The sequence below is a fragment of the Tetrao urogallus genome, assembly GCF_951394365.1.
Source record: "Tetrao urogallus genome assembly, chromosome: 16".
Taxonomy (NCBI): Eukaryota; Metazoa; Chordata; class Aves; order Galliformes; family Phasianidae; genus Tetrao; species Tetrao urogallus.
In genome coordinates, this window is record NC_136829.1 from 983,325 (window position 1) to 999,294 (window position 15,970).

At 47.9% G+C, this 15,970-nt stretch overlaps 1 protein-coding gene across 1 annotated transcript in view; it reads right to left on the minus strand.

The window, feature by feature from the left end:
• PHF20 (PHD finger protein 20) overlaps positions 1–3,865 on the minus strand; it is a gene marked incomplete at both ends in the record, with an annotated part of 50,933 nt that extends 47,068 nt beyond the window's left edge. The window contains one exon of the mRNA XM_079543487.1: positions 3,783–3,865. Coding sequence (XP_079399613.1) covers positions 3,783–3,865 — 83 coding nt within the window. The remainder of the gene's footprint in view (positions 1–3,782) is intronic.
• Positions 3,866–15,970: the final 12,105 nt, after the last annotated feature.

The window sequence follows — 15,970 nt, forward strand, 5'->3', positions numbered from 1 at the left end:
ATCAAGAACACACACTGGAAAGTTTTGTGAAGTGAAAAACAAGAACTGAAGTCTGACTGAAAGGACATGAAAAGAACACAGCCTGCCATGAGTCCACGTACGGTCCATCCTCCACCAGACCACGAAGGAAGAATTAAGCTGGCTGTATGGGCTTTCAGAACAGGTAAGTGATTTGGAGTAAGAGATCCTCCACTGGGATTGATCTGGATGTTTATCTAACATGCTGAAGAGCCAGATGAAGCCAGATAATTTCTCGTGATTTGTCAGGAGACCGAAACAAACAGCCTTACATCTCAACCTGAAAGGAACGGCAAGTCTGTATCTTCCAAGGCCTTTTGCCTAATGAGTTAGATAAGTAATAAGGGGAAACTTCTGAGAGTCACAAACAGTGGCAATTAATTTCCCTAAGAACCCAAGCAACAACTGAAGACTTCAACAGCACAACTCTCTATAGTGCCGATGAACAGCAACTGGCAACCTCCGACTACAGCTGTCAGAGCACAGCCAGCCATGCGAAGGGAGGCTTCTTGTAGAGACAAGGGCAACCCTCCGTCCTTCTCTGTGAAGAAGTGAGTATCCAGAAATTCCAGGAGACAGCGATGACTGAAGGAGTTCCCCTCTCTCAGGCCTGGACTAGTGCATCTCCCCTTTCCTATACACAACTCCTTTTCTCTTGGAGCTAGGAAGGCAATTCTGAGGAATGGAAACCTCCAGGAGGAGCAGTACTATGAAGGACAACTACTGTGAACTTCCATGTTTTCAGCAGTGGAACAAAACCCTGACAGTGTGAGCAGCTACAGTCATGACACTGTCAATCTCTGCCATAACACGGCAGTACAACACTCATTACAAGATTACCTTGATATCAATACTCAAGAATCTTGACTAGAATCAAGTTTCTTCCTATCTTACGTGCATTACAGATGGATGAACTTAAAAGAAGCATCATTAAAGTATGGAAACGAGATGTCACCATCTGCCTGCTGGAGGTAAGCAGCACATTCATCTCCTTTTCATTAAGAAGCAATATCTGCAGCTAGCCAGCAGTGAAGACTTTAAATGATTAAAAAAAAAAAAAAAAAAAAAAAAAAAAAAAAAAAAAAAGCATCAAAAGTGCAAAACTTCACAATTGGAAAAAAAAACACAAAACCCAAAACAAAACTAAAACCATCAAGAATTCAATGCAGCAGAGATGCATGTGCAGGAGAGTCACCACAGCCAGCCTTTCTGGGTCCTCTAGACCCAGGGCTACTCCACCAGGGCAGTCCCTCCTCCCATCCTCAGAACCCCAGCACTGTGTACACCAAGAGCCTTTCTGCACAGTGCAGAGGCACTGTCTGATGCACACAGCTCTTCCCCCTCCACGCCCCCAGGTCAGCACACACCGTCAGAGGCCTTTCATGACACATTTCATGTGTCAGACAAGCCTCAATAAACCAAACAAAAACACTTAAGACAGGCACTTCAAGTACCCACTGTGCTCTCTGGAGTTCAAAATCTAGGAGCTTACACAGACAACTCCTTCAGGAATTGAAGTGATGCTCAATATATTGTGAGCAAAGATAGAGCTTATCTTACCAAAGCACCTTTGGTAAGGGATTTTGTTTTCTCTAAAAGATGCAACATTCACTTCACACTGCAAGGAGCAGCAGTGGCATTGATTCCTCCACTGCCATACGCAGGTTTTTTCTGTGCAGCAGGTTTGAATGGTGCCAACCTTCCAGCCACGCAGACACTGAACAAGCAGAACCTGCAGTGCAGGGCACAAGCCACTGCCGTGAGGGCAAGGAAATGGGGCACCAAGATGAACTCCTTTCCAAAGCTCTACTGAGAGCAATAATGGCTCACCAACTGATCGGTGTATTTGATACTGAGCACAGAAGTCCAGGCCAGCCCTCCATCCTAAGAGGTGGCTTCTGTCTAAGAAAAAAACTGAAGTCTGCACGCAATTAAAGCCAGGACCTCTGAAGGCTTAGAATGAGAAGAACAAGCTTGAGGAAATGGAAAAGTTCTGCATCCAGATAAAAAGGGAGCACTGTAGCCATGTCACAGAGCAGTTCTGTTGACTCACTGACAGATGAAAGTACTGAAGAATAGCCTGTCTTCCTCTACAAATCCACACCTTCTGAGAATGGGGCAGACAAGGTCCCTTGTCTGTCACTACTAACACTGCTCATCAAGCCCCTAGATCTTACAGGTTTTGGTACACAACCCCTGAATATCCAGAAATCATCACTCAGGGAAAGATGGACTTTCTGACCCATGTTTCAGGAGCTCAGCAAGCAGATGAAAACATTCAGAACTGAATAACCAATAACTACATTATGAGGTTAAAGAGCTGCAGAACACAATGCACAAAACAGGTCATTAAAAAAAATAAAAATCAAGAGAGCTTGAATTCTGGATATATTACAAGTCTAAAACTAAATTTAAGCAAAAGAATGTATGGAAAGTAGTAGGTGTGGAATCCTATCCCAGTCCACAAGGTTTCCCAAAGTAAGAGCTATGTACTCATAGCCTGAGGCACAAACGTGCATGCAGGTAGCCAGGAGACAACCCATACTGAGCTGCACCTCCACTACGCCTACACAGCACAGCTTCAAGTCTTTTTTTGTAGATGGTACCATTGCTTCTTGTATAAACAGAACACAAAAGATGCAGCATGCAGATTTGGGCTAATACCCTACTTACACGTCTCTGTCACACAGGAAAAGCAACAAAATCCAAGAACAACATAGTGTTTGTGCTTCATGTTCTTTCCATGAAGAGCTATGCTTACTCATTTTTAACAATTCCAATCTCCTTGCACGTGGAAAGAAAAGAGAGATTCCACTCATGACTGATACATTCTGGAAGAAGTTCTGCACATCTCTGGGGCAGCACACAATCCTTCTGTGGTGCCCGGAGGCTTTAAACAGCTACTTCTGCACATTTATCCTGCCTGCATGCTCCAGAGCCTGATATTCAGTTATGCCAAACCCAGAGATTCTTAAATAAGAATTAACTAGCTACTGATTTCTGTAGAGAAGACATCTTAAGGCACTAACAAGAACCACTCAGTATTTAAGCAGCCTTTGACGCTAGCAATTTTCAGTTATAAGTATTATTCAGCCCTTTCCAATCCAGGCCATGTCGTGATTCCGTGATTATTTTATAAAACAAATAGAGTAAGAAGGCTTGAAGTTGGCTCGAGTTGGCTTTCAGGCCCTTTCTCCCCTTTCTGCAGTAGTTGACAAAAAAAAAAACAACAAGAAAAACACAAAACCCCCAAAATCTCAAATCCTCAAAACTCAAACCTGCCAGACAAATACCGCAGCACATTTCTCAATGGTGTTTCCCCACTCAGTACCCTGGCAGCTGGTGGCCCCAGGTGAGGGCAGGCTGGAACAGTTTCAGGCTTCAAAGTCTACAAATTATTAACAGCGATGGGAAAGGAAGCAGCGAGGACCAACCCTGGGTATCCTGTACTCCAAAGGACTCATCTCTTCACACTGCCTACTCTACAGCTGGATCAGCACGGACTTCCCAATGTGAGCACAAAGCCCCGCAGGTGGCTGCAGCCCTGCTTCCCAGACACACACAGCACGAGCACACTTCTAGAAATGCCAGCACAACACGTCAGCAAGCATTGCCCATTTCAAGCACTGGTACATAAGCTTCTAGAAATTAACTACTTTCCTACAAACCGATGACAAGGACTCTAAATACGGTATCAATATAAAATGTTTAAGATATTAAAGACTTAGAGTTAATATAATATGAATGTTTTTGAAAAAAAATACCAGTTTTTTAATCTGTCACGGGCTTCCAACTGGGCTCCCACCTCAAAGTTGATCCCTCTTCTATTCGGAGGATGTTTTGTCATTTTGTTATATCAACACTGCTGATTTTATTCCCCTGAAAAATGCAATTAAATATCAATCACTAATCAAGACACATACAAAATAAGCTTATGCACCATAACCCCCAAAACCTAGGTGTTAAGGGACCTTAGCATTTCTTGTTCACAAAGTAATGAGGGCAGTTACCTCTAAAGCAAGGCTTCCCAACTGACAGTGTATACAGAATCATTAAAAAAAAAAAAAAGCGTTCACAAGGGAGCTACTGGACCATGGAAGACTGAAGCTCAACCTTTCTCCACTGGTCCAAGTTCCAGGTCAATTAACAACTCTGCAACCCATGACTGAGACAGAAGATTCTTGAGATAATTTCCCCCCCCTCCCCTTCCTGGTTTGGATAAAAACAAGGAATCCAGTAAACAGGAAGCAGCAAAAACACACACAGTAACAACCTTTCAAAATCTACCCCATAGTGAAGTACTGAAGAACACTTGTTACCTCATCACTACTAAGGCAGTTCAGAGAAATACTTATTTACTACCAAAAAAAGAAAAAAAGAAAAAAAAGAAAAACCTGCTGTTTCTTTGTTAATGGAATACATCCATCCACACCTCAAACATCCATACTTCCACCACAGACTCACATCAGCAGAATTACCACTTCCTACCATTAGCAATCAAACTCCACGTCTCCAGATGTTGCTTAATGCTGTAACGTAGGAGAACTTGGGGCTGCGAGTTGATTCCTCACCTAGTATTAAAGTTGCTACTCCTTTTCTGAATAGGGACACACAGACCAAGCACTTCAATGCGCCACAAGAAGGATGTGAATGAAGCTGTCTGCAAAGGAGCCCCTCGGCAGGGGGGGACCCCAAAGAAGGGGCATTGCAGCTCACCCACAGCAGGCAGTGGGGCAGGCTGGCCTCCTGGCTGCAGCAGCACTGCCTCATACAACAGGGCTTCTATTCATAAACAAAACCATGCCAGCCTTGGCAAGGAAGGCTACACTAGAGCTTATGTTAAATTAAGAAAATAATAAAGCAAGAGTATTGCAAGGGAAACCTGAAAAAACAGCAGAAGCCATTTGATAGTATTTACTGGGGCTGCAGATTCCGGTAAGAATCTGAACTGTTTCTTCTTTCCAGCTGGAGTCAGCTGAACGTCAGCATCTGCCAGAGCACACACTAACCACAGCAACACAGCAACACCAGTGCAACAGCTGATCTGCAAGTTGAACAAGAGCAGAGATGTGAAGGAAAAAAGAATTTCAGATCTCTCCTCATCATCCCTCTCCCCACAGTGCCCCCCTCTCTAGGGCTCCTTTGGGTTCTTCTAGCCCCCAGCCCAAGGTGGTTCAGCCCAGTGCTCTCTCTGCTTGGCACGCTTTCCTTGCAAAGCAGGCTGTCCTCTTCACATCAGTTCATTCCAGGATCAGCTTCCTCAGGCAGACACACTTGGCAGAACATTATTCCCCAAAGCTGGAAGGCTCCTCTCTACTCTTATTCTTTTTTCATATTCTTAAAAACTTCTTACTCTGCAATGACTATGAGCAGCATTTCAGGAACTGATACTCCAGAATGCAGACAAATCACTGGTTTCAACAGAAAGTATTTCTAAATCCATGTCACAAAAAGCACACCTTTCTGTTGCTTAAAAGGCAGAGCTTTCCCTGCTTCCAAGAGTCACCATGAGGCAATTCAGATTTAAAAGACTATTCAACCATTCAATTCCTCGTACCTTCCTAATTGGTACTCACACTTCTATCAGGGCACTGCAGGACAATATGCCTACATGAATGCTGATCCCTTTGGGGATTTATGATTTTTGTCTTTTAAAACAAGCCTGTAGCAATTCTTACTCTTCAGTTTTTAAGCTCCATCAGTGTTCAGCCCCCTGATCTGGTGAACCAGGAAGCTTTGAAAGAAGAAAGTTCCTCTATAAACTGAAGCATCTCCTTGTATTGTCATATAAGACATAAGCAAGCAGTTATAGCAAACTCATGAGTAACAGCCTCTTATCTTCTCTCTGGAAACTGCAGAGTCACTGCAGTTTCCAAACCCTCACCTACCTGCACAAACAGAATTTTCCAAATCACCCACAAATATGATTAAACCATTCCCCACGCACAATTGCATCAAAACAAAACCTTGCCTTTAAACCAGCTCCCCTTCCAAATGGAGTATTACTTCAGTTCAAACGGCAAATTCAGTCCCATGATTCAGCCTCACCTCCTTCATTCTGGAACATACCTGCACCAACCCAGGATCTCCTCCCACACCTCCAACAAAGCCCAACACATGAAAAATAAAAAAAAAATAAATGAGGAACTCAGTGAATCACTGCAGTCCTCTGGCTAGATGAAGGAGCATGGTTAGCTTTGGCAAACTGCAGCAACATGAGATAAAATACATAACTACTCAGTACAACGCAGTGTTAAGTTTTACTTGGGATGGTTAAGATTGCTGTTCAGCTCCTATAATGCGTTCTGTATTGCTGGGCATTCCGCAGGGCTACAGAAGAGGAAGAGGCAGGTAGGGCAGGTACTGCATTAACAAGAGGCACTTGCAAAACCAGAGAAAGTAACTAGCAAGAGACTGTCCTGCGTCCACTGGAGATGCAGCACTCAGCTACTGAAGGGAGCCCCGAGATCTGAAATGCAGCAGCAGAAAACCCAAGTGCATTTTGCTTCCTGTAAGCATGAATCTTGCTTTTTATCCATATAGCAGCATAAGCAGCTTCTGTGCTAAGACAGAGTAATGGGAGGATCCACAAAGCGTAAGCTGACTGCCATTCACTCCAGCATTTTATCTGAACAATCAGACTGCTAGCATATCTCCATGCATACTGCGGAACTGACAAGGACCAAGTCCAATCACATTTTGCACAGCAGGTTTTTACTGCTCAGCACTTACTTTTGATCTCATACTATCTGCATACATCATGCAAAGCCTTGCACCTTCATCAGTGGTAAAACAATGAAAGCCTCACCCAATTCACCCCCTACAACATGCTTGCCCCCATCAGGGATGGTCAGTGCAGAGAAGTCCATGGTCCCCACCACAATCAGAAGACCTTGCAAGACCACAGCCACGCTGTGCTGAAACCACACACCTGCAGATGAGAAAAGGTAATGGCTGTATCAAGCTGCAAGGTTGTACTTACAGACATTGCTATATTATACAACCCTAATAACACCTTACAAAGACTCACACAGTCTCACAAACATTGAAACAGCGCTACAGAAAAACATTTTGGCACTGACTTGTAGGCAGATCTTACAGCCTACAAGGTCTGTGTGTGCCATGCCTACCAGCCCCACTGCTGCCATGCAGTATGTCTCACTGTATTTCATCCTATGCTGAACAAAAAAGGAAACGGAAAACCCACCAGTTAAAATGCTCACCCAGACAGTTCCTGTACTAGCTATTCACTCAAGGAATCCTGCCTGTCCACACACACTGTCTCACAGCAATGTAAGTTTTTGAGTAAGGGTTACAAGGAAACCCAAAACCCAGGCTATCCTAATCAGTGGCCTTTCACACATTGATTCAATCAAGTGCTTTGTTAGTTTGCTTTTTTTTCTTTTTAATTGTAGGAGCAGGTACAAGAAAAAACATGAATTAAACATGCAGACTATCAGACAAGGCAATAAGTTCCCAGGAATACTGTAACATCTCCATTTTCCATCCCAAAGACACTTCAAACAAGACACCAGACTACATCCAGCTCTTATGTGCACTGCATAGGATCTCAAACAGATTGTAATCAAAACTTCTTGCTTTCAGTTTGCCAGACCAACCAAGCACTATGCAGGAAGCAAACTCCTTGGCTGAGTGACAGCACCAAAACCAAACTCTGAACTGATACTTGCAACTTCCACATCAAGAGTAACAGATAACTAACTCCCTATCACTGAAACACCCATGCAAAGCAGAAAGCTTTGAGTTTCATCGCAAACATGCCTGACTGTTTCCCCAGGCAGACGGCCACAGCTGACACTGCTGACACCGGCATCTGCTCCCTGTGCAGGCAGAACCACGACCTCCTCAAAGCATTCAGAGGCAGCAGTGGTGTTAGCAAACAAACCGCCCTTCCTGGGTTGCCATCCTCACAGCCTCCCTGAGATTACAGGACATGAGAATGTCACTTTTCACCCTCTCATCAACAACCCACACAACTGTGCTGGCACTGCAAACTGGTGGGGAGACCAATGTGGAAGCAGAAATTAGGAACGTGGGCAATTTTTGTAGTAAAGTTTATTTTCATTACCAAGTGCAATTAAAGAAATAAATACGTGATACTGAAAAGAATGCTTTTCAGCCATCTGATCATCTCTTATTTAACTGTTCTGGTTTCTTTTCTTTTTTTTTGGTCTCTTGTAGCACAAACGTTAGAGACACTTCAACACTGAACAGGCAGAGAGATTCTGGAAAAGGGTTCAAATCACGTGGAATAAAGCAGGCTTTCCCTAAGCAAAACAAGCTACATTCAAGAGCAACTACTTTGATCAAACCGCCATTTTTTCATCCAACTGAAAGTCTGCAATTTCTGCATTAAGAACATAAGGTTTAATTTACAGGAATGGGATCCACAGTGCCTTAGCAAGAATGAACAAAAATGAGTTTTACAACATGCTGTAAATGCTTGAAGGAAAAAAAAAGTCCTTTCAGAAAAATGAGGATCTGTGCTTATACTCACCAAGAAGAAACTCGCTGCTTAGGCGGTCACGAGCATCCCTGTGCTGCTGTACCACTACAGGGAAGAAAAAGAATCACATGAATGAGTTCTGAGACAAAAAGTTACTTTAGAGCTTAAAAAAAAAAAACATGCCTGTAAAATTACAGAGTATCAATTTAATCTGGAAATATTGCAATACAGAGTAGTGCTGGCTATCATGATCCAAACCAAAGATCAATCCTGAGGTCCTTAAAGACTCTTTGCATATCCTGATCAAGTTTCTCCATCACTGATTTATCCTTCACTAAACAGAACCCACCAGTAACTTGCTGCTCTTCCTATTCTGCACGCAAGATATCCAGAACACCTCCATTAACCAAGGCAGTAGGCAGCATACCAAACTTGCATGTCCAACTAACTCAAAATTCAGGGTACTGTGTAAATATGTTTGAATAGGTGACATCTACCATACAGCACATCTACCCGACTGCACCTAAATGACATTACAGGATGCAGTTTTACTGTGCACGCTGTTGAGAACGTCCAAGGAAACATCAGGCTAAAGAGCCAGGGCATGCGGCTGCAATTCCCACTCGCCATCTCTTCCAACAGCCTGCTAAGCACACCCAGCTCCTGCTGGTGGCTTTGGGGCTTTTCCCCCCCTCTATCTTTCCCCAACCCCACCTTTCCCTTTTGTTTTTCCAAGAGAGAGAAGTGGGAAGAGCAGTTAGGAATTTGTCTATCTAGCCACTGTTTGGCAGCTAACATTTCAAAGCTTATCTGAAATATTCCGAGACTTCAGTTCAATTACTCTGCCCCAAATCTAACACCTCCTTTCTTCTCACAGGATGAGAGCCCGGAAATATCTCAGCACCAACCCCGTTTTATCGCCCAAACATTTGTCAACTCCGAGGACCGAAACTAAAAAAAGAGGAAGCTTCAATTCTGAAACATTCAAGCGTGAGAAACAGCACATAAACAAAACCAGGACTTCCAGAGCTGAGTCAAGGCTCAAAAAGCCTGAGCACTCCAGATCTGGAAGCACATCAAAATTCTTTTGCAAAACAATTACAGCAGACGCAGATTCACAGAACTGGAGTCATGGTTTCTGATGCAACACAGCTCCCACTTACGCTGGTGGGTTCCTGCTGCAAAACCACGGGGGCTGAACTTCCTTCACAGGTGATCTTTTAATATTGATTATTTGAAAACAGTTTAAAAATTGGAATAGAAGCCTTCAGCAAGTTCAAGTAAGAGACATACTCTCATTTTATAAGCATAGCCTTTCAAGATGTGGGACTTCAGAGCTTGAAAGATACTTTAAGTATTATGAAAACATATGTATATATACACATATAGAATTATAGATATATATATTTATACATATATATTTTGAATATCTCTTACTCAGAAATAATTCTGACCACTACAAAAAAACAAAAGCAGCCAAACAAATCAGAGGAAAAGATGGATACAGAACAATTCTGTCTTTGGAAAGATTCTACCAACTGCAGATTCTTAAAACCTCTGATTTTAGAACTTAATTAAGAGTTAAGTGTGGTATGAAGGACATCTTCAGGCACAAAAATCCACCAAGCAGTAAGAATTCAAGGAAATGGAGAGTCCAAATGTTTAACAGCTTGAACAGTGCTGATGTGAGCTGCTGGGTTGCAGGGAAACAATTACCCAAAATCACGATGACGTTCACCACACCAATCACACAGCAAGCAGTCAGTGTGCCACGAGCAAACCCACAAAGACAAGCAAAGGCAGTGCTCCTCCATTAGCAGCCCTGCTGGATGACCTACAGCCATCCCACGGCTCAGGGATGAGCACTGTGCTCCTATGAAAAGTAAACCAAGAGTTTCTACAGGAAGTCTCTTCATCCAAACATCCTCTCCGTGTCAATACGTGCAAGGCTTCTCCAGGCAGAAGGCAGTGGCAGAAACAAGCTACAGCCACCTCAATCTTTCTAATTTAGCCTGAAGTTAAATTTCTAAACTTCTAATTGAGCCCACAGCCTCACCACGATTTCTCCTCTCTGCCTCCCTGAAGCTGCATAAATCCACTTCACGATGCTGCATGCAGTGCATAGAACTGCCCCTTAAAAGACATTTCTGCCCTGCCTAATGGCTGCCTACGGCTGAAGGCACCTCTGTCAACTGAGAATGAAATCAAGAAGAGGAATAAAGCAGACTGTTTCTCATTCCCGCTCCATACTCCCTGAAAAGCAAAGACCAAACAGCACGAAGCTCCCTGGACAAGCTTACAGCAAGGCCACCTTCACGTTTCTGGCTGAGCGTGGTAGTGCAGCAATGTAAGGCTGGAGGCACTCAATAGGTGCATCGCCAGAGAGCAGCCTTGGAATTCAAGCAAGTCCACACTTTAGAAGAAACTCAAAACGTCAGGGGTCGAACTGACAAACTTAGTTTTGACCTGATGTTCTACCACTGCCTTTGATGCCACTCTGGATGTTCCAGCAGCACCCTGTACACTTACAGCAGGCAGCTGAACCCAACTTGGTGAGCACCAACGTGTATTCTGGATAGAGAACGACTCTAAGTGAAAGAGTCACTAAGGCAGCACAAAAAAGCACCTGGTAACAGTACTGGGCATTAACAGCTTGGAGCTGTGATTCTTCGAAGTCAAACCGAAAAAACATCTGTAAGAAAATCTGGGGAAAACAAAAAAAACAAAACCAAGAATGTTTCTCATAGAATCTACGCTATCTGCACTAACGACCACTGTTCACAGCCACAGTTTCATTATTCTTTTTTTTTCCCCCAACTATGCAGACCTTGCCCTCCCTGTTGATAAGGAACAGGATATTTTCCTGATGTGCAAAGTGAAACCCTACACTACATGCTCATGAACTTTGCTGAGATGTCACATTCTCATTACATTAAGGAGACACATCTGTGTATGTGCCACACTGTAAGGAGAATGCAACTCTGCAGGCTTATCACAAAAAGAAAGGGAAGGGGTGCACTTGAAGGCTCAGACTTCTCTCCCAGCTCAGAAACGAAAGGGCAGCTGGGGAAAAAAAAAGTCACTGCATCCTTTTGCAAGACAGCAGTATCCAGAGACAGAGATGCAACCTAAGCAGAGGATCTATACAGGTACAGAGGATCATGTCACACAAAAGCCATTAGCAGTGCTCAGTATAGTGAAGAAGCAATTCAGGTGTGGTATTTTGTGTAACCTCTGATGCTCTACTGAAGCCTTCTTGATTTCAGCACTAAGAAAAACAGAAAACCCCAAACTCTACTCAGCAGTGCTGCCATCCATGTCCCAGGGCCAAAGCCACACAGTTCTACAGCTGGAGCACTACAGAAACTCAAAGCAGTATCTTCACTAAAATTATGCACAACTAGAGGATGTTCTCCATTTCCTTGGAGAGAAGTGCTGAGATGAAGTAGTAGAACAATAAGCTTGTGCTGAAATTAGTATTTTAACCTCAGCAACAAGGCCAGGACAGCTTGGGTGCTAACATCATGCACACATGAAAATAAATAAAAAAACCAAAAACAAACAACAAACCCCACAACAGTCCCCTCAGCCTACCAGCCAACAGCTCCTTCCCACTATCCCATTTAATACACAGTTACACAGCACCCAGAGATACAGGCTGACACAGCTAATAGCTTCTTGGCTAATTTCAGAACCCCACCTGAAATGGAGTTCATTAAAGCCTACAAGCTTGAGAACTGTGAACACGAGAACCTGATGAGGTTCAACAAGGCCAAGTGCAGGGCTGGGGCTAAGCCAGATATAAGAGCAGACCAGGAGAGAAACTCACTGAGAGCAGTCGTGTGCAGAAGGACCTGGAGGCCCTGGTGGATGAAAAGCTGGGCCCAAGTTCTCCAGCCGTGTGCTCACAGCCCAGAAGGCCAACAGTGCCCTGGGCTGCATCAACAGAGGGGGCAGTGGACCAAGAGAGGGGATTGTCCTCCTCTGCTCTGCCCTGAAGGCCCCACCTGTGGTGCTGAGCCCAGGCCTGGGGCCCCCAGCACAAGAAGGATGTGCAGTTGTTGGAGTGGGTCCAGAGAAGGGCCACAAAGATGCTCAGAGCAGGTGGGTGCCCCATCCTACAGGTGTTCCAGGCCACAGATGCGGCCCTAGGCAGTCTGATCGGGTGGGGAACAACCATCTCACAGCAGGGGTTGGACTGGCGGCCTTTAAGGTCCCCTCTGAGCTACCCATTCTGCGGCACACACGGCAGACTGCAGCTGGCTCTACTCAAACAAGGTTGGCTCAAAGCTCTCAAGCCCACTAAAACCACGCAATGGCGTGTCAACAAATCAGCACATCTCAAGAAGGAATAGATACTACATTCTAACAGCATTCTTTTCTGCCACGCACATCTGCAGTCAGCCAGCATGGACATGCTCTGCACCTGCACGTACACTTAAATCTAGCGCTTGAACAACGATAATAAAGCCTTCAAAGCCACCAGACCCAACACTTCCTTGATCAGCACAGGCTATGGAGCTACTGACAGCAGACAGTAGGGTCAAACTAAAATCAGTAAGTCAATTCCTTACCTGAAAGAAGCGTTTTCCTACAGGAGACTCCAAAAGTTAAGATAACCCTGTAAGCAAGGGAAAGATAGTTGAAGACTGTAAGGAGTAAATAAAAGAATAAATGCCTTACACACATTTAGCAACACTTAACAGGCCATTAAGTCCAAAGCATCTGCAACTTTTCTCTAAAAATAAAATTTGAGAAAGAAACTGCCACCAAAAAAACATCACATCTACACCAACAGGCAGCCCTAAGAATGCACCAAGGGCCAGAGCTCGTCCATGTGTCCATGCAGCCCAGCACATCAGCACAGGATGGAGTCACACAGAGGCAAGCCACGTCTGCTTCTGTCAAAGGCTGATGAACCACAGCAATGGAGCTTCTGGAGAATTTAGCATGCTCTACAGTTAACTTAAGGATTGCACCCTCATTCTCTGACCAAGAGGGAGAATTTAGGTCAGTATCATTGCTTAGATTAGCCAGGAACTGCAGGAGCAAGAAAAAGAGCTTTGGAGAACTTATCCAATTAAAGGTAAGAATTAATTATATGCTTCTTACGTTTCAATCGAGGCAGTACTGTTATAAGCAATTACTATGCTAACCTCATTCCCAACTTGACCTTAATTAATTACTCTGGATTACAGACAAGCAGACGGTAATCTGACTGCTCAAGTGAAATCTTTCCATGCAGACACAGCGATACTGGTGACAACGCGCACCACGAGACACCCCGGGGGGAACGGCGCGCACCGACCTGCACCGCCTCCAGCTCCCCAACCACCTCGAGTCACACAGAAGTTAATGAAATAATTATATAGGAATGCTGATCGGGCGCTTCTGGAAACGGGACCTTCACAGGGAACGGAACGGGTCCGGGGCAAAGGCGGCTCTGCGACACAAACGCTCATTACCGACACAGAGGAGCCCCAGGCCATCAGCTCTGCTTCACACGGCCCGGCCGGGGCAGCCCGGCTCCGCTCTGACCTCACCGCTAAGAAAACAACGCGCCGCCTCCGGCCGTCCGCGTTAAGGGCGCGCGGCACGCAGCGGCTTCGGGACGACGCACGGAGATGCCCTTACCGACCGACCGGCCCGCGGACTTTTAAAGGGACAAAGAGGACGAGGATGCGCCCCGCGGTCCCGCCCGCAGGAACGGCGCGGCACCGTCAGTCACCCCGCGGCTCCGCCACCGTCACCCCGCGGCGGTCCCGCCCCGCCCCGCCCCCGCGGCCGCGCGCCCCGCGGACCCCCCCCGCTCCCGGCCCGGCCCCGCCGCCCCGCCGCCCCCGATCCCGTAGCCGCGAGGTGCCGGGGCCGGGCCGGGCCCGCGGCGCTCACCAGCCACCCGCACGGCTCCGCGGGCCGCGGCGAGGGGCGGCGGGAGGGGGCGCGGCCCGGAGCCCCCTCGCTTCAGGACGGCCGCGGGGAGCAGCGCCCGCTCGGTGCTCCCACAGCGCGGCCCGAGGGACGCAGGGGCACCCGGCCCTTTGTGCGCGGGGCCGCGTGCAGCCGCGCCCGCCCGCCCGCCCGGCCTCCCTCCCCTCGCCTCGCCGCGGGCCCGCAACGCGGGGCAGTCGGCTAGAGTCCAACCTGCCCGGGCGGCGCCGCGCTCTTACCGAGGGATCCGTAAGGGAAAAAGGGCTAAGAACGGCGCCAACGCCGCTCCCGGGCCCCGCGCCGCGCCGAGCCCAGCGCCACCGACCGCGCAGCGCCACAAAATGGCCGCCTCGCTGCGGCGCCGCCACCCGCCGCCAGGGAGGGGGCGGGGCTGAGGGCGGGGTGGGCGGGGCTGAGGGCGGGGCGGGGCCGAGCGCCGCTCCCTCTCGCCGCGAGGCACGCGGGCGTCGGGCGCGAGGCGCGGGCCGCGCGCTGCAACCCAAACCCTTTTGGGTCTTGTGACAGCCGAAGCCGGGCTGACACGCAGCAGCAAAAATCTTTGCGGTTAGTGCTCTTGCGGCAGGATGCAAAGAGCAGGAGGAATCAGGATGGCGCTAAGCAAAGTCTCCTGAGAGCTTTGTGGGAAATAGATTTCTTCATTGCTTTCCTACTTCCACAAACCCGGGGCGCGGTGTTTCCGCGCTATTCTCCGTTTGTTTCTTTACTCTGAGCGTTTCCACTCCCCACATTCCGCGCTCCGTGCCCTCAGCTCCCCTTCCCCACGAACGGATCCTCCGGGACCCCGCAGCTGCTGGGTTGGAGGAATTCTCTCCTCCCTTTCTCTCGCTCCTCTCCGAGGGCAAACCCCTGTCGGCGCAGGGAGGTTCGTGCCAGCTGCTGACGGATGGTGCACGGCTCGGACCCGGCGCTGATGCCGCCCCGCACCCTGCGCAGCCCTCGTGTTCTGCCTGCGGACGGGAGGAGCCCAGATCACAGCCGCCTCCAGGTCACTGGGGATCGTGGATACACCTGTGGGAAACGGGGCTTCGCGAGCCAGGAACGGTTGGTCCGCCCTCTCTGGGAAGCGGTGCTGTTCTCACGAACACGAGAGGCGCCGCGCTCCGTGCGGGCGCTGCGGGAGCGGCGGAGGGGACGCGGTGCCAGAACGCAGCGGATACAAAGGCAGCGCCCCGCGTACGCTGGGAAGGGAGCCGAGCGGACCGAGCCCAGCGGGCACGTCCTCGTGAGACAGAGGGAGCGAGGCGCGCTGCGCTCAGGGTCCGGGCCAGGAAGATCGCAGCGAGGCACAGGGAGAGCTCAGCCGGCTCGGGAGAGCCCGAGCGACGAGGAGACTCCCGGAGGAGAGGGGGGAACTTCCCGGCGAGGCTCTCACATCTCTTCCTCCTCACAGCCATCCCCACAGCTGCGCTATCGACGACCTGCTCCGTGCCGCGGCTCCGATCCCGGTGGCGCAGGCGGAGCCGCAGCCTCCAGCGCAGCCCACGCGAGGTCACTGCCGTCCCGCCGCGCTGCCCGCCCGGCAGAGCCGAGCGC